The sequence below is a fragment of the Prionailurus viverrinus genome, chromosome A2 (assembly GCF_022837055.1).
Source record: "Prionailurus viverrinus isolate Anna chromosome A2, UM_Priviv_1.0, whole genome shotgun sequence".
In the NCBI taxonomy this organism is placed as follows: domain Eukaryota; kingdom Metazoa; phylum Chordata; class Mammalia; order Carnivora; family Felidae; genus Prionailurus; species Prionailurus viverrinus.
The window spans coordinates 1,559,125-1,580,590 of record NC_062562.1 but is presented as its reverse complement, the minus strand read 5'-3'; the positions used below and the strand labels follow the sequence as shown (position 1 = coordinate 1,580,590).

General features: G+C 59.9%; 4 protein-coding genes across 9 annotated transcripts in view; 3 read left to right on the top strand and 1 right to left on the bottom strand.

Moving 5' to 3' along the window:
• The first annotated feature begins 3,287 nt into the window (after window positions 1–3,287).
• Window positions 3,288–3,897, top strand: SMIM44 (small integral membrane protein 44). Its single transcript, XM_047850895.1, has 2 exons — window positions 3,288–3,489; window positions 3,662–3,897. The coding sequence occupies exons 1-2, from the start codon at window positions 3,288–3,290 to the stop codon at window positions 3,895–3,897; spliced, it is 438 nt and encodes a 145-aa protein (XP_047706851.1).
• A 1,481-nt stretch (window positions 3,898–5,378) lies between these two features.
• LOC125155562 (small integral membrane protein 24-like) lies at window positions 5,379–8,524 on the top strand. Its single transcript, XM_047841009.1, has 4 exons — window positions 5,379–5,504; window positions 5,903–6,014; window positions 6,282–6,341; window positions 8,273–8,524. The coding sequence occupies exons 1-4, from the start codon at window positions 5,438–5,440 to the stop codon at window positions 8,418–8,420; spliced, it is 387 nt and encodes a 128-aa protein (XP_047696965.1). The 5' UTR covers window positions 5,379–5,437; the 3' UTR covers window positions 8,421–8,524.
• Window positions 8,525–10,030: 1,506 nt separating this feature from the next.
• SMIM24 (small integral membrane protein 24) lies at window positions 10,031–11,866 on the top strand. 2 transcript variants are annotated; one of them, XM_047840956.1, is made up of 4 exons: window positions 10,031–10,180; window positions 10,266–10,377; window positions 10,987–11,095; window positions 11,331–11,866. In XM_047840956.1, exons 1-4 carry the CDS (start codon window positions 10,102–10,104, stop codon window positions 11,691–11,693), a joined length of 663 nt encoding a protein of 220 aa, XP_047696912.1. In that variant the 5' UTR covers window positions 10,031–10,101; the 3' UTR covers window positions 11,694–11,866. The 2 variants fall into 2 exon arrangements, with proteins under 2 accessions (XP_047696912.1, XP_047696921.1); XM_047840965.1 differs by having other exon boundaries at window positions 10,987–11,866.
• Window positions 11,867–14,617: 2,751 nt separating this feature from the next.
• The window catches only part of NFIC (nuclear factor I C), a 59,797-nt gene continuing 52,948 nt past the window's right edge, over window positions 14,618–21,466 (bottom strand). For 3 of the 5 annotated variants that reach the window (XM_047840835.1, XM_047840841.1, XM_047840855.1), the window contains one exon: window positions 14,618–20,514. In XM_047840835.1, coding sequence (XP_047696791.1) covers window positions 20,497–20,514 — 18 coding nt within the window. In that variant the 3' untranslated portion in view covers window positions 14,618–20,496. Of the gene's footprint in view, window positions 20,515–20,897; window positions 20,965–21,466 lie in introns of all 5 variants that reach the window. The other 2 variants (XR_007148245.1, XM_047840825.1) reach the window with 1 other exon arrangement.

Here is a 21,466-nt window from a genome sequence, read left to right as displayed (position 1 = left end):
ATCGTTATTAGGAGGGTGGAAGCAAAGAGACCAGAAGTACTCAGATTCTGGATTAATTTTGTTTATTTTTATTATGATTTTTTTTTTTTTAGAGAGATTTTAAGTAATTTCTATACCCACACGTGGGGCTTGAACTCACACCCCCCGAGATCAAGAGTGGTGCACGACACTCGCTGAGCCAACCAGGCTCCCCTGAATTAATTTTGGAGGTAGGGTAAACAGGAGTTGAGGAAGGATTGGATATGGAGTTTCGGAGCAAGAGCGCTCTCCAGGATAAGTGCAAGGTTTCTCACCAGTACCTGGATGCCATTCTTACCTTCCCAACCTATCCATCCAGGGTCTGAAATAGGGTCGGAATCCCTTCACTTTTTCCTCATCTTACTGCCCCCGTGAGAGTCCAGACTACCACTGGCTGTCACCAGGATGCTGTCCACACAAGACAAAGCAAGCTTTTAAGCAGTTATGTCCAAACAGTATAGTATTCCTCAAAAAGTTAAACATACCATACGGCCCAGCAATTCTGCTCTTAGATACATATCTAAGATATACACTCAAACAGGTAATTGTATACCCGTGTTCACAGGAGAATTATTCCCCGGAGCCTCAGGCCCTGGTAACCTCGATTGTATTTTTTGTCTCTTCGGATGTTATTCGCCTAGGGACCTCCAGCGAGTGGGATCATGCCGGATGTGTCCTTTTGTGTCGGGCTTATTTCACTGAGCACAATGTCCTCAAGGTCCATCCAGGTTGCGGCAGGTGTCAGGATAACCTTCCTTCTTAGGGCTGAATACTGTTGCATATGGTGTGGATGGACCACAGTTTGTTTATGTCTTCATCTGTTGATGGACATTTGGACCGTTTCCACCTTTTGGCCATTGTGAATAAGACCGCTGTGAACATCAGCGTGCAAGAATCTGTTTGCTTCCCTACTTTCAAATCTTTTGGGCAGATACCTATGAGCGGGATTTCTGGATCCCATGGGAAGACTACGTTTAACTTTTTGAGGCACTGCTGAACTGTTTTCCACGGTGGCCGCACCATTCTACATCCTGGCCATCCTGGCCCGAGGGTTCCAATTTTGCCACATCTGTGCCTTTAAAAAAAAAGGTTTATTCATCTTTTGAGAGACAGAGAGAGACACACACAGAGCACAAGCAGGGGAGGGGCAGAGAGAGAGAGAGAGAGACCCAGAATCCGAAGCAGGCTCCAGGCTCCGAGCTGTCAGCACAGAGCCCGACCCGGGGCTCGAACCCATGAATTGTGAGATCATGACCTGAGCCGAAGTCAGATGCTTAGCCAACTGAGCCACCCAGGCGCCCTGTACTTTTTGATAGGAGCTGTTCTAATGGATGTGAGGGGTGCAATTTATTTTGATATGTATAATTGTGTGTGTGTGTGCTTGTGTGCGTGCGTGTGCGTGCGGTTAGCTATATAATAGAGCAGATACAGCCGTATGTTAACTGGGGAAAGTGGATGGTGGGCATATGACAGTTAGTTGTACAATTCTTTAAACTTTTCTTTTTTGAAAAAGGTGTTTGTTTATTTATTTATTTATTTTTTTTTTTTTTTTGAGAAATAGCACAAGTGGGGGAGGGGTAGAGACACAGAGAGAGAATCCCAAGCAGGCTCTGTGCTGCCAGGGCAGAGCCTGACTTGAGGCTCAGTCTCCCGAACCGTGAGATCATGACCTGAGCCAAAATCAAGAGTTGGCCACTTAACGCACTGAGCCACCCAGACACCCCTAACCTAAACTTTTCGATACATTTGCAAGTTTTCATAACAAATCACCGGAACAATGGATGGCAGGGAAAAGGTGGACTACTGTTCCCAGCATTTAAAAATTTCAAAGTCAGGGGCGCCGGGGGGACTCAGTGGGTTAAGCGACCGACTTCACCTGGGGTCATGATCTCACAGTCCGTCAGTTCGAGCCCCGCGTCGGGCTCTGTGCTGACAGCTCCGAGCCTGGACTCTGTGTCTCCCTCTCTCTCTCCTGCTCATGCTCTGTCTCTCTCTGTCTCAAAAATAAATAAAAACATTAACAAAATGAAAAATTTCAAAGTCAGGGGCGCCCGGGGGGCTCAGCCGGTTTAGCGTCCGACTTCGGCTCACGTCACGATCTCACAGTTCATGAGTTTGAGCCCCGCATCAGGCTCCGTGCTGATGGTGCGGAGCCTGCTGGGGATTCTCTCGCTTCCTCTCTCTCTCTCTGCCCCTACTCATATGCGCTTCCTCTCTCTCTCTCTCTCTCTCTCTCTCTTACGATAAATAAATAAACTTTAAAAAATAATACACATTTGGAAGTTAAACATACGAAAAGTGTTTTCACTTTGAAAGGTGGAAAAGAAGCGCCTGTTGCAACATTATTTGTAATGGCAAGAAGAAAAGTTGGAAAAAAGTCCTGAAGGACAGCCTCTCCTCGCCTCCAGGGGCGCCCAGCCCCCACCGTCACGCAGCTGCACCCCAGCAGTCCCTTCTAGCCTGTCCTCTCCCCTCGCGGTCAGTCCTCCCTGCAGCAGCCACGAGAGGGCGCCTGTGAACACCGGAGTCCGGTCCCGCCCTCCCCTGCCCACAGCCCTCCAGGACTCCCACCTCCCTCAGGGTAAAAGCCCAGATTCTCCCCACCGCCCCCAAGGCCCTCCATGGTCTGCCCCAGACCCCTCCTTGTCCTCCCCTTCTCCCTCTCTCCCCCTCACTCAGTCTGCTCCAGTCAAATGGGCCTCCTCGCTCTTCTCCAGTATCCCAGGCAGGTCCTGCCCTGGGGCCTTTGCACGTGCTATGCCCTCTGCCCGGACTGCTGTTCCCTCTGGCACTCTCATACCTGGTTCTCTTCCTCCTCCGGGTTTCTGCTCACATGCACCTCCATATGGCCTGAGCTACCATATTTTAAGCTTTCACTCCCCTTAGTAGTCCCAGCCCCATAGACCCGCACCCCCCCCCATCCCAACACGGCTCTGCACGTTCTAACCCAATACATCGTTTACTCTAAGGCCCTGTTTTTCTCAACATCTGTCCCCTCGTCTTGAATGTCAGCTCCATGAGGCCAGGGAATTTCCCAGGACAGCTGGAGCAAAGGCCCTGAGGTCGGGATGGACATTCAGAGCACCAGCCAGGTTGGCGGGAGCTGAACGAGGGAGGGGGGGTGGGGTGCAGCGGGCGGAAGCGATTTGCGCTGTGATTAATCCAGACAGATGGTGGCCTCGAAGGAGCCCCAATCCTCTTACCCAAAGCCCCTTAATATTTCCGCCACGCGGGTCACCTCCAGGCCTCTCCTGCTGCCGGCGGCCACCATGCCGGGGCTGGCGGTCGAGGAGGGGATGGAGGGCTGGAGCCCGGCCCCGCCGCTCTACGAGGAGTACCGCCCGCCGCCCCTGGATGCCATCCGCCTGCCCAGGTATGTGCTGTACCTGCTGCTCGCGGCATTCCTGGTGGTGGCCGTGGCCTACGCCATTGTGGGGCATCTCATCAAGGACCTCGCCCACGACCTGGCAGGTGAGCCGCCACCCACCACGGGCCTGGCTGGGGGCAGTGCTGGGCCACCCGGGAGCGGGGGGGGGGGGGGGGGGGGGGCGGGGACAGGGGCGGGTACAAGGCAGGGGGCGGAGGGCGGACGGGGCCCGGGGGGGGGGGGGGGGGGGGGCTCCTCACCGGTGTCCTACCGCAGACTGGGCCTTTGGCCCGAAGCCAGACCAGGAGGACGCCCCCCAGGAGCTGCGCCCGAGCCTGGAGGGGGAGGATCTGGAGGAGCTCGATCTGCAGCTGGCCCTGGCCTGGCGGGGCGACGAGGACCCTGGCGGAGGCACCGACGCAGCCCCCGCAGAAGCCTCCGCGCCTCCCCGCCGCCCTTCGATTGCCTTCAAGGACCCCCCTGGCCGAAGCTCCTTCTGGAGGCTGAACTGAGCTGGGCCCTGCCCTCTGGCCCGGGCCCGGGTTTGAACCCCTCTGGTGGTTGTGTAGCCTCGACTTGGGCGCTCGGGACCCCTTGTTCCACTGATCTGCCCTGTCTCGGCACAGAATGTTCTCGTTCTCCGCGGGCAGGTCTCCCAGTGGTTGGCACTTCCCGCCTGCTTCCCCCTTGGCCCCAGAGCCTAATCCCGCCCGGCCTCCACCAAGAAGATGTTTTTAAAACAGTGATAATGGTGGCTAACCGTGGCCTAGTGCTTAGCCTGTGCCTGCTGTTGTGCTCGGTGAGCCTTTTCCCTGTGATCCTCGCGGGCAGGACTCAGTTGACCCCATTTAACAGATGGGACAGTGGAGGCACGAAGCCCAGAAAGGACTTGCTTGCAGCAGAGAGAACTTTTTTGTGGCCGGAGGCCGGTTCTGTGACCTGCCTTCGGAAGCAGAAGCCCCAAGGCAGGGTTCTGCCCCCGGTCTTCCGGATCTGCTCGGTCCCCACCCCGGCCTCCTTCCCAGGCTCTGCTGCTGGGCCCCCGCTCGATCTGCCGGTCCCCGGGGTGGGGGTGGGGGGTCCTGACTTCCCAGCTAACCCGAGAATTCCCGGAGGACAGTGCCTGAGGCTCCCTCCCTCCCGTCTGAGCTTTGCACAGAATAGGGCACACAGTAGGCGCTTCATACGTACCGCCTGGGTGGTCGGGGTGGGCTCGCTTTGAACTCCACCGCTCTGCTGGGTGGCCTGTAGTCTGTAGTCAGACTGCAGGGAGGGAGGAGGCCCCAGGGATGCGTAGGCCCTCCATAAGGCCATGTGCAATGACGCTGTTATCCCCCAGTGCCCCCCGGACCCCCCCTCCAAGGCCCTGCAGAGGCCCCCACTCCGGGCCTCCTGCCACGTGCCCGGGCCGTGGCTGTCCCATGACAGCTGGGCTGCAGCACTCCCTCGCTTGGGCAGGGTCCCCTATCTAATCAGCCCCGGGGACCAAGGTTGACGGGCAGGAGAGCCTGGACCCTGAGTCATCGGCTGCCTGGTTGACCCATTCTCCAGCCATAAGGGCGTGGGTGGGTTTGGAGATGCCCGGTGGGCACGCGGCCCATCACTTCCTGTCCCTGTACTCATCCCAGCCTTGGCTCTGGGTGACCGGGGTTCAGATCCCAGCTCGCAAAATTTCCACGTGACCTCTGTGCTCCTGGCCTCCTCGAGCTTCTCTATGACACGGGGGCATAACATTTTGTGGGGAGTTCGGAGACGGAGACATAGCGACGCCGCGTGGAGGCCCATCGCAGCCGGGCCCCTGCCGCAGGGAGCCTGGGAGCCTGGAGGCTGGGTCCTGGGGCAGGGCCCAGGGTGGAGGGGGCTGGACTCCCCGCGTTAATTGTTATTTCAGGTCCAGAGTCTGACCTCCGGGTGGGGAGGGGAGGAGGGAGGGCCCCCTCCGGGTCTGGGCCTGCCCCACCCCTGGGCCCGCCTGCCGCTGTATCCAGGGCTGGGCAGGGCCTGGACCGGGCCTGACCTTGACTGTGCCTTGCTGCTGGCTCCTCCGCGGCCATGGGGACCCTGGAGACCCTTTTCCTGCTCAGCGCCCTGCTCCTGTCACCTGCCGAGGCTCAGGAGGGTAGGGCTGTGCCCTGGACCCGGGGTGGCGGGGGAGTGGTGGGGAGCGGTTGTGGGATGGGCTCATCCAAAGGCTCACCTTCTCCCCATTTTTCATGATGAGGACCTGAGGCCTCTGAGAGGAGGGGGCAGGGAGATGAGGAATGGGGCCCGGCCCCTCTTGGAGCGCCCCCCCCAGCCCCTCCACTCCCTCTGGGCCTCCCTCCCCGTCCCTGAGGCCAATCCTGCCTGTCACAGCCCCTAGCCCCCTCCTGGTCTCTAGAGCCGGTCTCTGAAACCCAGCCCCTTTCCAAGACCCCATCTGCTTGAGCACCCCCAGCACCGCTCCCCTCTCCCCTATCGGGGGCCAGGCCCCCCGCCTCCCCATCTCTGAGTCCCACCTGCCCCACCTTCGGACAGCCGCGCAGGGTCACCTGAAGCCCTGGCTGGTGGGCCTGGCAGCCGTCGTGGGATTCCTGTTTATCGTCTTCCTCCTCATGCTGGCCAACCGCATCTGGTGCTCCAAAGTGAGGTGGGAGCCCCTCTCCCCGCTCCCTTGTCCCCGTCCCCCCGTCCCAAAGTGCTGGGCGCCCCTCCCCCTCTCTGACTCTCTCTGGTCCCTTCTTCTGTCTCCCCATTTCCCTGTCGCTGCTCAGACCCCCACCTACAATCCAGGACACCTGCCTTCCTTTCTGTAGTTCGTGAGCCCCAGCTCACGGCAGAGGGGCCAAGGGTCTCCCTACCTCCTGCCCTTCACCCCCCCTCACCTCCCCCCGCCCCGTTTCTATCTCTCCTACAGGGATGAGGATGAGGGGGAGCCCAGGTTCAGAATAGAGACCAACCAGGATGTGGACCTGAGGTACCGCCTGTGTGAACGTGGGTGGCTGTGTGCGGGGTCAGGGGGTCTGTGTGCGCCCTCTCCGGGGGTGGGGAAGCACGGGTGGGCACAGATGACCTCCGGCTCTTGAACACTTCAAGCACATTTCCGCCCCAGGGCCTTTGCACCTACTGTTCTCGCCGATTGGAACACCTTTTGCCGTGTATCTTCCGGCTGGCTCCTCCTTCAGTCCCTGCCCAGATCTTTCTTCCTCACAGAAGCCCACCCTGACTACCAGCTCTCCTGACGCTCTGTGTCCCGTAGCTGTGCGTTTTTCTTTGCATTTAACACCAGCTGAAATTCTCTTAGTCATTTACCGCCTTCTCGACACTACACGGTAGCTTCCAATTGATGAATAGAACTTAGCTTCAGTCCCGGCTGTGTGCCCAGTGCTCAGCACAGGGCCCGGCACCCAGTAGGCACTTGGCAAATATGTGGTGAATAAGACGGTGGTGTGGGATTGTGTAGGTGTCTGTGCACAAGCGTGTGGCTTGTTGTGGGTGACTCTCCTGGACTCAGTGCCTCCTATGGTCCTGACTGCTTCCAGGCACGATTCTGATGGGAAGGCTCAGGGATGTGGCAGGGCGGGGGACCTTCCGGTACATCTCAACTTGGGCAAAAGTTGGGGGATAGGAGTAGGAGGGCAGGAGAGGGGAGGAAGCCAGTCTGACTGGAAGATTCTCAGTTGAGACCAAAATGTACGGGAGAGGTGCAGGCCTGATGGCTTGTTTTGTCTAAGACCCAGTGCAGTTCCAGCGAAATGTGATTCCCACTCCCCAGATGTGCTGGAGGTTGTAGAATCCACCAGGGTTCCTATGTTGGTAGTTTTCTCCCTGCCTTGTTCATTCCTCCATCCGTCCATCCATTCTTCTGTCCATCATCCATCCACCCATCCATCCATCCATCCGTCTGTCCATCCATCCATCTGTCCATTTTCCATCCATTCTTCCATCCATCCATCTTGTCCATCCATCCATCCATCCATCCATCCATCCATTCTTCCATGCATCCATTCTTCCATCCATCCATCTGTCCATCCATCCATCCATCCATCCGTACGTCCATCCATCCATCCATTCTTCCATCCATCCATCCGTCCATCCATTCTTCCATCCATCCATCCATCCATGCATCCATTCTTCCATCCATCCATCTGTCCATCCATCCATCCATTCTTCCATCCATCCATCTGTCCATCCATCCATCCATCCATCCATGCATCCATTCTTTCATCCAGTCTTCCATCCATCCATCCGTCCGTCCGTCTGTCCATCCATCCATCCATCCATCCATTCTTCCATCCATCCATCCATCCATCCATCCATCCATTCTTTCATCCAGTCTTCCATCCATCCATCCATCCATCCATCCATCCATCTGTCCATCCATCCATCCATCCATCCATTCTTCCATCCATCCATCCATCCAGTCTTCCATCCATCCATCCATTCCCCCACCCACCCATCTACCTACTCACTCACCCATCCATCCACCTGCCCATTTCCCCCACCCATTATCCCAGTGATCTATCCCCCCACCCACCTATCTACACTCCTATCCATTCATCCATTGACATTATTCTTTCCTTCCTCTAATCAATCTACACCTATCACTCCATCTACCTATTCCTCCCTCCATGCAAGCTTCCATTCACTTCTCTACTTATCTACCTATCCATCCATCCATCCATCCATCCTCCCAGCCATCCACCTGCCCACCCAGGGATGGTTGGTTGAGCCTTAGTTTCCGCCTTTGCGAAAAAGAGATAAGGCTTCCTCACAAGGACTGTTTCGAGGACTCAACAAAGATACTTTTTCTAACACACTGGTCACAAGGCCTGGCACAGGAAAGTGTCCATTAAATACGAGCGACTCTGTGTCTTATCGTGGTCTGGGGCCTTTGTATTCATACAGTGAAAGAGACAAGAGGAAGAAGAAAGACGAGATACAGGAGGAGAAGGAGAAGAGGGCTGAGAAGGAAGGAGAGAGAAACTTGGGGCTGGAGCTGGAGGAGAAGGAGGAGCCCGGAGATGATGAGACAGTCAGGAACACAGCCATGTGAAGACTCGCCACACACTTCTTCCAGGCAGCCCCCCAGAGGTACCCCTTCCACACCATACAAGCAATGACCTGGATGTGAAGCCACCCCGACATCCCACGTGGAGTTGAGAACACCGCTCCCAGAAAGAAGACCGGTGGAACTCGCCCTGCCCCTCAGGGAGGGCTCTCCGTGCGCTACACTCGTGGGCTTTATCCGCCCTCCTTCCTGATGTGTCTGCCTAGTGATTCCTGAACTTGGAGCACATTCTTGGTTATGGAGAAGCCCCCAAGCCCTCTGCCATCTCCTGGCCCCACCTACTTCTACCCACTGCCTGATTTCTTTTCCCTCTCCCTGATATCTGTTGTCCAGAACCTCCCCCGTCCCTCTCCGCCCCGGGACCAGCACGGGGCCGGGGCTGCCTTCTGGGGACCTGCATTAAAGAATTGATAAGAGCCCTCCAGAAGGGCCCCTGTTGTTTCGTGGGACTCAGTTTCCCCCTGGGGGAGGCGGCTTTGGGGGTCGGGGCCAATGCCTGTGCGGGTACGGAACAGCAAGTTGCCCCGTGCCCCGATGTCCCGGCACCGTGCGCAATCTCCGTGCAATCTCGAGTTTGCTGCCCTGAGCCCTGGACTTTGAGCCCCCAGAGAGCCGTATCCTGGGAAATCGCCGCTCCTCCACCCCCCGGGGTCACGTGGCTCCATCCTGGGGAACTGGGTCTGGGAGGCTGCAGGTGCCGCAGGGTTCCCTGCTGTCTTGGGAAGGGACAGTGCTTTCTCCTCCCAGTTTCCAGCTTCCTCTTTCACCTCCGCCTCTCCGGGCCCTGGGCCTTGTCCTGGACGTTAACTATTTCTTAATGGGGACCTTGATAAAGGCCGGCATCCCGGATCGGTTCTGGGGCCCGTAGCTGGGGTTGGTGGGATGCGACCCAGAAGGCAGGGAGCCTCTGTGCAAGAACACTTCCAGGACCGTCCAGCAGGGGGTGGAAAAGCCATAAAGAAAAGAAAGGTAATAAAGGCCCTGAGAGATGCTCCCAGCGAACCCCTAGCAACTTCATCCTCGGTCAGCAGTACGCGATCTGTCCCATTTTCCAGCTGAAGATACCGAAGCACAGAACGACAGATGTCACCGGCCAGGTGTCGCTGGCTGCTGTTGGCAGACCGGGGATGGAAGCCCAGGCCACCCAAAGGATGAGGGAGCTTGTAGGCTCTAGCTAAGGTCACACTCGGAGATGAATGTCCTAGGACGGGGAGGGTTGGGGTGGGGGGTGCTTCCTAGCTGGGACAACCGTGTCCCTCTGGAACGCCAGACGCAATTCTGCAACCTGGGGACAAGACATAAGGCACAAAGGAGGTGCCAGGGGTTAAGAACCCTTGCAGGTGCCGGCACACAGTAGGTGTTCGGGGAAGGAGTTCCCCACCTCTCCTCAGCCTCTCCCCCCACCCCCACCCCGGCTCTGGATGTGGGGAGTGAGGGGGTCCGATGGGGGGGGGGTCCTCAGGGAGACAGGGTGCTGGGATCCCTGGGACCCTGAGGCCCCTTCCCCGGCAGGCCCTGAATCCAGAGAAGGGGCCCCACCCCCCACTTCCGGCCACACTGGCCACACCTTGCCCCGGGGTATCCTGGGCAGGCCACTTCCTCCTCTGGGGGTGGGGGGGTGGCACCCCAGAACCTGCTGGAGAGAGGCGAGGACAGACCCACAAGGATGGACAGGTTCTGGATGACCACTGGCCGGGTCTCCCTTCTGGAAGCTCTGGTCCCGTGCCTGGTTCAGGCGCAGCCCTGTAAGGCCTCTGGGAGGGAGAGGAGGTGGGAAGGGAGTCCCGACCCGGTGGCCCAGCCTCTGACCCTGCCCCGCCCCGCCCGCAGTGGCCCAGAGGAAGCCGTGGCTGGTGGGGCTGGGGGCCGCGCTGGCCGCCCTCTTCCTCACCTTCGTCTTCGCCGTGGTCTACGCTGTCTGGTGCAGAGAGTCCCGCGACAGGTGGGCCCCCTTTGAGCCTGAGCCCCCCCTCCCCTGCCGAACCACCGGCCCCCCCGGGAGTCTCTCCCCTGTCCTCCCAGAGCCTCGGAGGAGGCAGGCAGGGCAGGGCAGGGCAGGGCCGGGGGTGGTTCTTGGACTCAGAACCGATGGGGCCTCCCACAACCTCACGGACTTCCCTCCTGACTACTCACCTGAAAACGAGGAAGCTTCCCCCAGACGGGTGTATTCAGCCCCCATCGCCGCTGCCTCCATCCACCCGTGCGACCGTCCACCTGTCCCCCCGCCCACCCACGTGGCCGCCTATTGTTCTGTCACCCAGCCACTCGCTCACCTAGCCACCCATCCACGCACCCGTCTCCGTGGCTCTCTGCCTGTTGGGGCACCTGCAGTTCTGAGACTCAGGACGGTTGGGGCTCCTGTAGCTCACGGGAGGGGGGCGGGGGGGGGCTCCGGCAAGGGTCCTAACCTGTCCGAGCCTCAGCACCCCTTGTGTACGATGGGAACAACAAAGCGTGGGGGGTTTGGGAGGTTCTGGGAGAATCACAAGAGGCCGGGAGCGCTGGAAGTCCTTATTGAATGAGGTGTTCTGGACCCTTCTCGTTTCCACAGCAACAAAGAGGAGGACGTGGGGAGTGTGGGAAAGGAGGAGAAAGAAGCAGAGGGTGACCAGGGGCTGGAGCTGGAGGAGAGAGAGGTGCCTCCAAACCGTGAAGGAGTGGTGAGCGCCTCCCAATGAAGGTTTCTCGCCTGCCTCCTCCAGGCAGGCCTCCAGGGCTGCCCCCATGCCTGCTCTGCACTCTGCAAGCAAAGTCCCGGTCCTGGGGCCAGGGGAATTATCCCATGTGGGGTTCGGGGTGAAGGGTCCCTGAATGAGGAGCGCTCAGGACCCACCCCAAGTCCCTCTGGGAGGCTTCTTTGCATTTACCTGGGTGTTTATGCGTCCCCTTCCCCAGCACATCCTGCCCCAGCCCCCTTTTTCACTGGCAAGAGGGACGTGGGGCAGAAACCGTGCAGTTGGCTCTCCAGTGTTTGCAGGGCCCAGGCCCGGTCCCGTCCCCCTGCAATCTCGCTTCTGCTGCTTCTGGGCAAGAACTTCCAGCCGATGCGGAGCGCAGGGCGGTTTCCTGGGAGACGAGCGCCCCTCCCACCGCGTGCCGAGTTTCTGGTCACTGTCCACCCCCCCCCCCCCCACCAGCTGGGACTGCGTGCGGTGCCGAGGCTGGGAGGAGACGCAGCTCATCACCCCCTCTTCCTGCCCTGCCCTCTGGGTGGCGGCTCCGCGGCCCCGTCCTTGCTGTGTGGCCCTAAGTATGTAACTTAACGTCTCTGTGCCTCAGTGTCCTGTCCCGTAAAAGGGCGGGGGGGCGGGGGTTGGAAAATAACTTGGTCCTTTAGAAGTTGTCATGAGGACGAAGTGAAATGATGTCCACAAAAATCCTGGGCACAGAACCCGGAACCCAAAAGGTGTCTAATAAATGAATGCCAGCTTTTTGTGATGCTGAAACGGCGCGGATGGGGCCGGGCGCACGGCCGTCCTCGAACAGGCTTGGGGGATCTAGAAGGCCACAGCGTGAGCACCCAGACTGCGGCTCTGGGGTCCGGACGATCCGGGGGTTCCGGGTGGGGGCGGAGCGGAGGTCGGAGAGGTCGCGAGAAGGGCGGGGCCGTGTAGGCTCCTCCCCTTCCGCAGGGGCGGGACTTCTCTAGGGGCGTCTGGAAATGGGGCGGGGAGCGTTTTGTTGCTGTCGCAAGCCCGCGTCCCTTGTATGGCATTTAGTTGGGGGCCCAGGGGACGGCGAACAGCCTGCAGTGTTGGGACTCTGCAGTGTTGGCTCCCCCCCCCCCCCCGCCAAAGCCAAGAACTGCATCACCTCAGGGGCCAACGTCCGAAACCACAGACGCTTTCTTGGAGAATCCCCCCCCCCCCAAATAGCGGAGCCCTGGCCTCCGGTCTGAGGACCCCAAGCCCGGTTGACCTCCCACTCTGGGTTGAGCCCCACACCCCTGGTGAAGTCCCACAGCCCTGAGTGACCCCCGACCCCGGCTGAGCCCCCCACCCTGGGCTGAGCTCCAGACTGACCCCCCCCCCCACCTCTGGTGGATGGGGGTCGAGCCCCCATCCCGCATGAGACCTACCCCAAATGACCCCCAACGCTGTCTGAGCCCCCACAACAGGCTGAACCTTCATCCCGCAAAAGAAGCTCGTGCTAGGGCCCCCTATCTCGTTGCGGGGAGGGGCTGGGCTGCAGGGTGGGGGTGAGGGCGCAGGTGGCTGGGGGCTGCCTGCCACGCCTGCGCCCAAGACTGGCTTCTGGGTCCAGCTCCCCGTCCCGTCCACGAGGGGGCGCCAGAACCTTGCTGCCGAGGGCAGAAGCACCCAGCCCTGTCCGAGATGGGGCAGGGGCGGGAAGAGGTGGGGTCTGGGCTGCCTCGGACCCCCCCCCCCCCGACGACTGTCGTCTGTTCCTATCTGGTTGGCGGCGTGGGGCCGTGCATCTGCGTGGAGTGTAGGGGCACTGTGCCTGGTCCCTTTGTGTCTCTCTATGCCTCAGTTTCCCCATCAGTAAAAAGGGATGTAATCATGCCTCCCGGGTAGGTCTGTTGGAGTATGGAAGGAGCCTGTGCAGCAGAGAGCTCTGGTTGCCCAAATTGGGGGGCTCTTGGAGGTCTCTGGGGGACTTGGAATGGGGGCGTAGGATGAGGGGCAATGCTTCGGAGACCCCAGTCCCCCCAAGAAAGGGAAGTGACTGCCCCTCACACCTGCAATGCTCCTGTGCCCCCACAGCCTCGCTCCTCTCTGCCCCCAGCCTTTGAGAAGCCCCCATGGCTACTGGGGTTGGGGAAGAACCGGACACGAGCACTGCCGGCCCTGTGTGACCAGGGCCAGGGTGGGACAGACTGGGGGCTGGGGGCTGGGAGCTCGGAGGGTGAACGGGGGCTTTGCCCAGGCAGGCGGGGGAGGCCCCCTGGACGAGAGGGTGTTGGAACCGAGTGAGGTCCCAGCCTCCTCTGCCCACAGCCCTCCAGGGCTCCCACCTTCCTGGAGGAAAAGCCCAAGTCCTGGCGGTGGTCCAGAAGACCCTGCATGCAGGACCTGCCTTGTCCCTTCCCTTCCTTCCTCAGTCCCTCCCTCTGCTTCAGCCACACCGGTCTCCTGGCTGTTCCTCCAACACGCCAGGCGGGGTCCTACCCCAGGGCCTTTGCACAGACTGTGCCCTCTGCCTGAAACACTCATCTGTCAGATTTTCAGAGGGCTGTTTCCCTCCTGCTGTTCAGGTCTTTGTTTAGATGCTACCTCCTCATGTGAGGCCCACTCTCCCTTCCCTTACTTTGCTTTACTTCTTTGGCACCTACCTCCTCCGATATATATCTTGCTGATTTTTACTGTTTACCCTGCATCTCCGCAACTTGGAGCTGTAACGGCTATGAAGGCAGGTTATTTTGGGCGTTTTGTTCCGTGCCGTGTCCCCAGTACTTGGTACTCGGCAGATGCTCCGGAAATCTTTGCTGAATGAATGGGACTTTGACAGGTGGAAAAAGAGAGGGAACACATCCTGCGTGTTATGGAGCATCGTCTGTGTGCCAGCTTCTGTCCTGGGAGCTGGGGTGGGGGTGGGGTGGGGAGGAGGCGGAGATTCCTGGCACAGAGCAGGTGCTCCCTAGATAACCACGGAGTTTGTTGGCTGAAGACCCTGGGGGAATCCGAGACGGGTCGGGGAAACCCGGGCAGGCCTCCCGGAGGAAGAGGATGTTGGAGGACCTGAAGGGTCTGCGTAGGGAGGGGAGGCTGCAGAGAGCAGAGCAGCAGGGCAAAGGCTTGGGGGGTGCGAAGTGGCCCATCCTGGGAGTGGGAGACCACTGGAGCCACTAGGGACTGTGCAGGAAGGACCTGCACCCAGATCACTCTCTGTCGGGGGCGTCCCGGGCAATGTGGGGGGCTGAACAGCAGCCGTGCCCCCCCCCCCCCCCCCGTCAACGAATGTCTCCAGACACTGTGGAGTGTCTCTGGGGAACACTTGGATCTAAAGACCTCAGAACACCTGCCCGATTCTCCGAAGTGCTGGGGTCCCTGCTTCCTGAGGCCACTGGCCCGGCGTCTGCCCTTCCTCCTGGCACAGAACAGCCCACACTCAGCACAGAAAGGACCCGAGACAGTCAGAAAGAGTCGAAGCTTAAGCTTGTTTAATTTTTATACATTTTTTCTTTTTCTTTTCTTTTTTTTTTTTTTTGCTTTTTATTGAATCTTTTATGGAACCCCCCCTTTTTTCATTTTTTTTTTTTTTTTTTTTTGCATAGGGAAACAAACAAACGAAATAGTAACAGCCAGAGTCACTTTCTGTAAATGGTACTTAGGTAGGCGCGTCTGCAAAACCCGAAATGACTGCGTAATATACAAGGTTATGATCAGAGTATGATGTGCGGAGGGGGCAGGCGGGTGAGCCGGGCAAGGGAGGAGTTGGCCAGGTCCGCCTAGATGTCCCCCGTCCCCACCTGGGGAGGGAGAGGGGGGCGGCAGACCCAGCCCGAAGCTTCTCCCAACTTGGGTTCATGAACGTGGCGCGCGCGTGCGCGCGTGTGTGTGTGTGAGAGATCTGGTGTGTGTGGCAAGCAGGAAGCGAGAAACAGAGTAAACTATCCTGGTAATATCAGTAAAATACAAAATGGGGGGGGGAACCTCAAAAAATATCTCGGAGGAAAAGAAAACGAACAGCAACAACCACCAAAAAGTTTTTAGAAGAGAGGAAGGAAGGAAAGAAAAGGAAAGAAAGGAACTTCAGAGTCAAGTGGGTCTCTCTGCTTCCTCCCTGTCTCCCCTGTGCTGTGCTCTGTCCCTCAGACTCTCTCGTCTGTCCCCCATGCGGGGTCCTGGGGGTGGGAGGGCAGGAGGCTGGGGGCAGAGGCCAGGACCCCCGGATTTGAAGGGACTTTGGTTTTAGAGGCCTGACTGGGACCCAAGACGGAGGGGCGGGGGGTTGATGCACTGGGGGAGTGGACCGGGGGTTCCTGGCCGGAGGGGGCTGGGACACAGCCCCCTGTCCCCTTCCAGTGGGTCCCCTTGTAGCCAGGAGGTGTGAATGGAGGGCTGTGGGGTGGGTGGTAGCTTGGGGCGGGGAGTGACTTCCTTCCTCCCCCAGAGCCCTTACTCCTGTTGGATCCCGCCTCCTCTTTCCTGAGGCCTGGGGGGGCCCCTGGGGAACAGGGGAGGAGAACCCCAAAGCCACACCAGCAGACATGTGAGGCACTGCTTGGGAAAAGGCTGTTTTGGTATCGCAACAAGTCCCACTGGTACGGCTTTGGGTCTGTGTCCCTGCCTCGCCTGGGGGTGGGGGTGGGCCAGCTCAGGGGTCCCCACACGCTCCGAGATGCTTCGGGATGGCTGGCTGGATGGGAGAGGCTGTGTCAGTTTGGAGGGGGGGACTCTCAGGAGGCGTCCCGAGGGGCAGAGATGGGGAAAGATGGGAGGAAGCCGGATTTGAGGATGTGTGTCTGGAATCTCCCTCCCAACACCCTCCAAAAAGAAAGTGAAAACCAGGGTCTCAGAGAGGGAATCCAAAGTAGCCACTGTATAATCTGGATTAACGAGAAAAAAGTCCAAAGTACCGTGGGGGACGCCAGAGTGGGGAGGGGGCCTGCGAGGTCTATCCTGCAGGGGCCTGGGGTTGCTGCTTCTGGCCCCAGGCTCCTGCCTAACGGCTGCTGTCCCTGGGGACAGACAGGAGGTTCCAGAACAGAGACGGGGACGTGTGGGGCTGAGGCTGGAATTGTCTGCTGCCTGGGGGGTGCGGCTGCCCCCCACGTCCGCTCCGGGGTTCCTCTTGGGTCTGATTGTCTAGCTCACGGGTGGAGGTCTGGGCTCAGAACTCGGCAGGAGCCCGGGGCCCAGACCTGGGCCTGGGGACCCCCGACCCCCTTTCTCCTCGGCTGGACGGGCCCGGGACTGCTCGCCTCTCCACACCTCCCCCTCCCCCTGGTTGGTATTCCAGGTCCTCGTCCAAGAGAGGACGGGGGGGGGGGGGGGGGCATCTGGATGTACTCGGGAAGCCTCCTGGTTCTTTTCTACAGCACGGCTGGAACTTGGGGTCAGGCGGGGCGGGCTGCGAAGGGACCGTGGGGGGGGGGACCACGGGGTCCCCGAGAAGCCCTCGGGGTGGGGTCCCGGTAGGGACTCTCCAGTGGCTGCTCCCCAGTTCTGGGGGGAGGGGAATAAAAACCAGAAATCAGCCGCATGAACACGGACACGCGTGGCCTCGGGCCCTCGGACCTAAGGACAGATCTTAGGGGCAGTGTTTCGGCCACTCAGACCGCGACCTGCCCCCTGGGACCTGCTGAGGTGTCTTTTTGCAACAGGACATGGTGTGAGTTCTGATGGTGGATGAAGCCAGGGCCGGCCTGCGGGCCCCCCCACCCCCACCGCTCTGGGGGGGGGGGGCGGGCAGCAGGTCAACGAATGGGGGCATCTGCCTGCTGTGTCCCCTCGGGAGATGCGCGGTGGGCTCGGGTGGGGGCCGGAGGTCGAGAAACTCAGCCCTCTGACACCCTCAGTCTGCCACTGTCTCAGCTTTGGTTGAGTAAAGAGCAAAGGAAACTGAAGACAACAAGAAAGAAAGGAAAAGAAAGGACGGAAGGGAAGGGAAGGAAGTGAAAGGAGAGGAAATAAACTCAAGGAAAAGACAACAGTGTCAGCAGCCACGAGACGGGAGGCCTGTGCCCGGGCTGTCCCTGTCCCCGCCGGCCCGGGCTGGGCCCACGATGGCTGGACTAGGTCTACAGGTACAGACGGACAGATATTGCATATTATTGGGTTTGGCTTCTGTTTTCTGTTTGCTTCATACCAGATACCTTCCACAGTCACAGCTGGAAGACACAGAACTGGGTGCTGGGGCTGGGGGGGGTGGGGGGGGCAGAGGGCAGGACGGGAAAGGCCGCCCCAGGCCAGTCTCCAGGGATGGGGGGGCCGGCGAGTCCTTTGCCAACAAGCAAGGGGTGCCTGGGGGGCTGGAGGGGGGCCTCGGGGGTGGGATGGCAATGTGACCCTGAGCCGGGGGGCGGGGGGGGGGGGGGAACGCCAGCCTGCAGGAGAGGTGGGATGAAGTCTGGCTGTGGGCAGGATGGCCACCCCATGGGGACACCGCTGGCCGGGGGGCCAGGGTGCACCCCTGAGGTCTGTCCGCTGCTGCCGTGGGCAGGGGACTCGGAAATGACCCCCCTGGAGCCCAGGGGTGGGGCTGGGGGTGGCAAAGCACCAGCGAGCACCCCCAATGCGGCAGGAGATGCGGAGCCGGGGGTGGGGGGGTGCGGACCGTGGGGCGATTATTCTGTGGATTGCTTTCTTTAGCGTGTGATTTTGCTTTTTTTTTTTTTTTAAATTCTTCTTCGTTTTTTTTTTCTTTTCTTTTCTTTTTTTTTTACAAATAGAAATACATCCCTCTTCAATTTTTATTCTTTATTTCATGTCATTGTTTTGTCTTTTTTTTTTTTTTTTTTTAACTACACGAGCAGAACATGCGGCTATCTGTGCGCTGATATTGTTTAAAGGTAATACTTATCTTCGGAAGGCAAGGCACATCATGTGGTAGGAAATTCCGTGCAAATTAGGAAACATGGAGTTCTTTTAAGGTTTTTTTTTTGTATCTTTTTTTTTTTTAAAGAGGGGGGGTAGTGTTGGAGGGGGGGGGGCGGGGGGGGCGGGGCGGGGAGACAGAGCCAGGTATCATTTGCCATGCAGTGTCAGCCACAGCGAGCTGACATCAGGAGCCAGGTCACAGGAATCCCCGACTAAGCACCATGCAAAGTTAGGTAGCTGGGGGGTCCCAGGCACCCCTCCCCTCCCCTGCCTACCCGCACCCTAAGGTTCCCGGCTGAGAAGCTTCCGGATACCCCAACTGCACGACCCACCCCCTCCTGCCCTCCCGGAGAGCGGCCCATGCTTTGGTCCCCTACGGCCACCCGGTGGAGGGGGCCCTGGGGACAGACGGACGGACCAAGGGCTCTTGGAAGCCTCTGGACGATGGGAGGGGGGTTGGTGGGACGGGTCTTTCTCTCTATGGTCGAGTGGGTTTGCCAAGCCCCTTGGGCTGGTTTGGGAGGAAAGTCCAGTTTCTGGGGAGGTGGGAGAGGCTGGCCAGGCCTGGGGCACGGGAAAGGGGGAGAAGGGCCAGGCTGGGAGCAGGTGATGTGGAGGCCCTCCCCAGGGCGATGGCTTTGGCCCAGGCGGGGGGTGGGGGGCTGCGGTGGGGGAGGTTTCCCCCAGGGCCAGGCATGGAGGAGGCCAGCTGGGCCTGGGACGGGATGGGAGGGGCCCCTGTGTCTGGGCCTGGCGACCCGGGAACACTTAACACCCCCTCCCAGGCCCCCCGCCCAAGATGGCCATCCCGGGCTGGAGGTGGGGTGGGGCCAGGGAGCCGGGGCTGGGGGGCACCCGGTGTCCCCAGCTTAGTGTTTTTGGAGCGGCTCAACGGAAAACGTTTAGCGGATGGGGGGTCCCCTACGTGGCTACAGGGGACCCCCCTAGGCGCCGGCCCCTCCCTCCCCTGGCCAGAATCCCCCCCCCCCCCCCCCCCGCCAAACCCAACCCCATCCAGGCCTACGTGGACTACAGTGACCGGCCTGCTTTCCTTGTGGGGGCCCGGCCACAATGCACCTCCCTGGCTGCGCCCCACTTCGGCGGGGGGAAGTTGAAAGTGCAAACCGTGGTCCCCCTTTGGGCCGGGAGGCACCAGGGAGGGGGTGTCGCTCCAGGATGTAAGGCACTGGCAGAGGAGGCGAGGGAGGGCCCGCTGGCTCCCCAGATCCCACCCCTGTGCCCGAGCGCAGCAGGGCTTGAGGGACGCCCAGCTCTGCCCCTTGGGCCGACCGTGGGTGGGGTGGGGGGGGGAGTCCCATCTCTCTAGCTCTGAGGGGGGCACAGCAGTGAGGATCAGTGACTGGAGGCAGCCGGGCTGTGGGAGGGAATGGAAGGGGCCCCCGGCCATTTCGCATCCCAGCTGGACAAAGGGGGGCGGGCGGTGGGAATCAGGCACTTAAACCACTCGCTCTCACCTCCCACCTCCGTGGGCTACGTGGCGGCGGGGGGGGGGGGGACGACTCCCCTCCCAGGGCTCGGGTGGATGGAGGCTCCAGACAGGTGTCCCCTCCCGGGGAGCTCTGGGTCTCTCCACGCGCCCCAGCCCCTTCCTCGGAAAGTGCATTTCTTACAGTGTGTGCAACGTGGGTCCCTCCCCGGGGGCGTGTGGAGCAGGGCCGGCGGCGGCGGCGGGGTGCGGGGTGGGGTGGCCTCCAATGCCGAGGGGTGGAGCTGGGGGTCAATTGCATAGAGACTTCTCCTCCCAAACAGGGCAGGCCTGGGGCTGAAAGACCAAGTCCCCAGCGAGCCCAGCCGGGCGCGTGCACGCGTCGGGGCAGGACGCTCCAGAGAAAGTTTCTGCCGCGCGTCCCAGTCCCCCGGAGACACGCAGGGTCTCCCCACAACCCTCTTCTGCCCTCGTCGCTTCCCTGCCCGCCCGGGGCCTCCAGGGCGGCCTCTGCTGCCCGCGGCTGGGGTCCTCGCCGGCCCCCCACCGTCCCCACAGCGCCTGCATCCCCACTCGGCGGAGGCCCGGCCCACATCGGGCAGAGGTGGCCTGGCTGGGTGTCCTGCCCCGTGGGGCCTGGGCAGGGGCACCAGGCCGCGCTCACCTGGTCCTGGGCGGAGGCGGGGAGCGGGCGCCCGACCTTCCGGAGCAGCAGCCAGAGGAGATGAATAACTTAGGAAGACGCCCCGACCTCCGAGCGGTGGCTGGGCCTGGCCCTCTGGTCCGGCGGTGGCGTCCCGAGAGTCTGAACGGTTGCTGTCTTCACCTTTTGTCTTCTTGGCTGGGTGGGTTGATTTTTATGGTTGGTTTTTTTTTTTTTCCGTTTGTCTTTTTTTTTTTTTTTTTTTTTTTTTTGCCTTTTTTTCCTTTTTGCTTGTTTTCCTCCTGTGTGTACGTATGTGCCTGTTTTGTCTTTTCGGCCAGGCTGGGAGTCGGCGGGGTGTTCTTGCTTGCTGTAACTTTCCACTGAAAACGTGGGCCAGGGGCCGGCTGTGCGGCCCCCTGGGATTCCCGCGACGGAGGAGCAGGGCGTGGGAAGAAATCTTTCTTATCCCAGATACCAGGACTGGGTGCCCGACAGGGACACAGAGAGAGAGAAAGGGGGGGGGGGGTAGGGAGGGAGGGAGAGAGAGAGAGAGAGAGAGAGAGAGAGAGAGAGATGGGGGTCAGACTCTCCTGTTGACCTCGCTGGCCACTGCCCACACCCACCTCTCTGTGACCTGTGACCCCCGCCTCCCTTATCCCGGACCTGTCATAACCTGCTGGGTGACCCTGGGCGAGTGCCTGCCCCAGAGCAAGGCTGCTACACAAAGTACAGGATGCCCAGTGAAATCTGAATTCTGGAGAAGCCCCAGAGAAAGCTTCCGGCACGTAACATGCGGCTTGCAGAATATACTTAACGCTACAACGATTTTCTTTTAATTGATTTGTTTTTTATCTTTTCTTTACCTGCAATGTCAATCTATTCGAGCGTCCTGTGGTTTTGTTGAGAACCAGGTCTCTGAGCCTCAGTGCCCTGAGCACAGAATAGGGGAGAGGATGTGCCCCCTTATATCCAGGCCGTGCGATCGATCGGGGCTGTTTCCTTTCGTTTTCTTTTTTTAAACAAGCGCTGCCCCCACCCTGGCCGCCACCCCGTTTCAAAGTGAAGAGGACAGGGGCCCAGAGGGGTCAAGCCATTTGCCTAAGTCCACCAGCGTGGGAGCACCAAAGTGGAACTGAGGCTGGGGCCCTCTCCTGCCCAGGTCGGACCTCTGGCCTGGCCGCTGAGGGGCCATGACTTCCACTTTACGGGGCGGGGGGGGGCGGGTGTACTGAGGCTTGGTATCGGGGACAGCTCCAGTCCTGGTCTCCACAGGGAAGTCATGGGGAACAGACCCTGCCCCCTGGAAATGCATCGACTGCACCTGCGTGGGGCCGGCCTGGGGACCCTCCCCCCAACTGATGCTGAGTAGTGCTGCCCCCCCCACCCCTGCTGTAAATCAATCGTGCCCCTCCAACCAGGCCGCCCTGTGGGC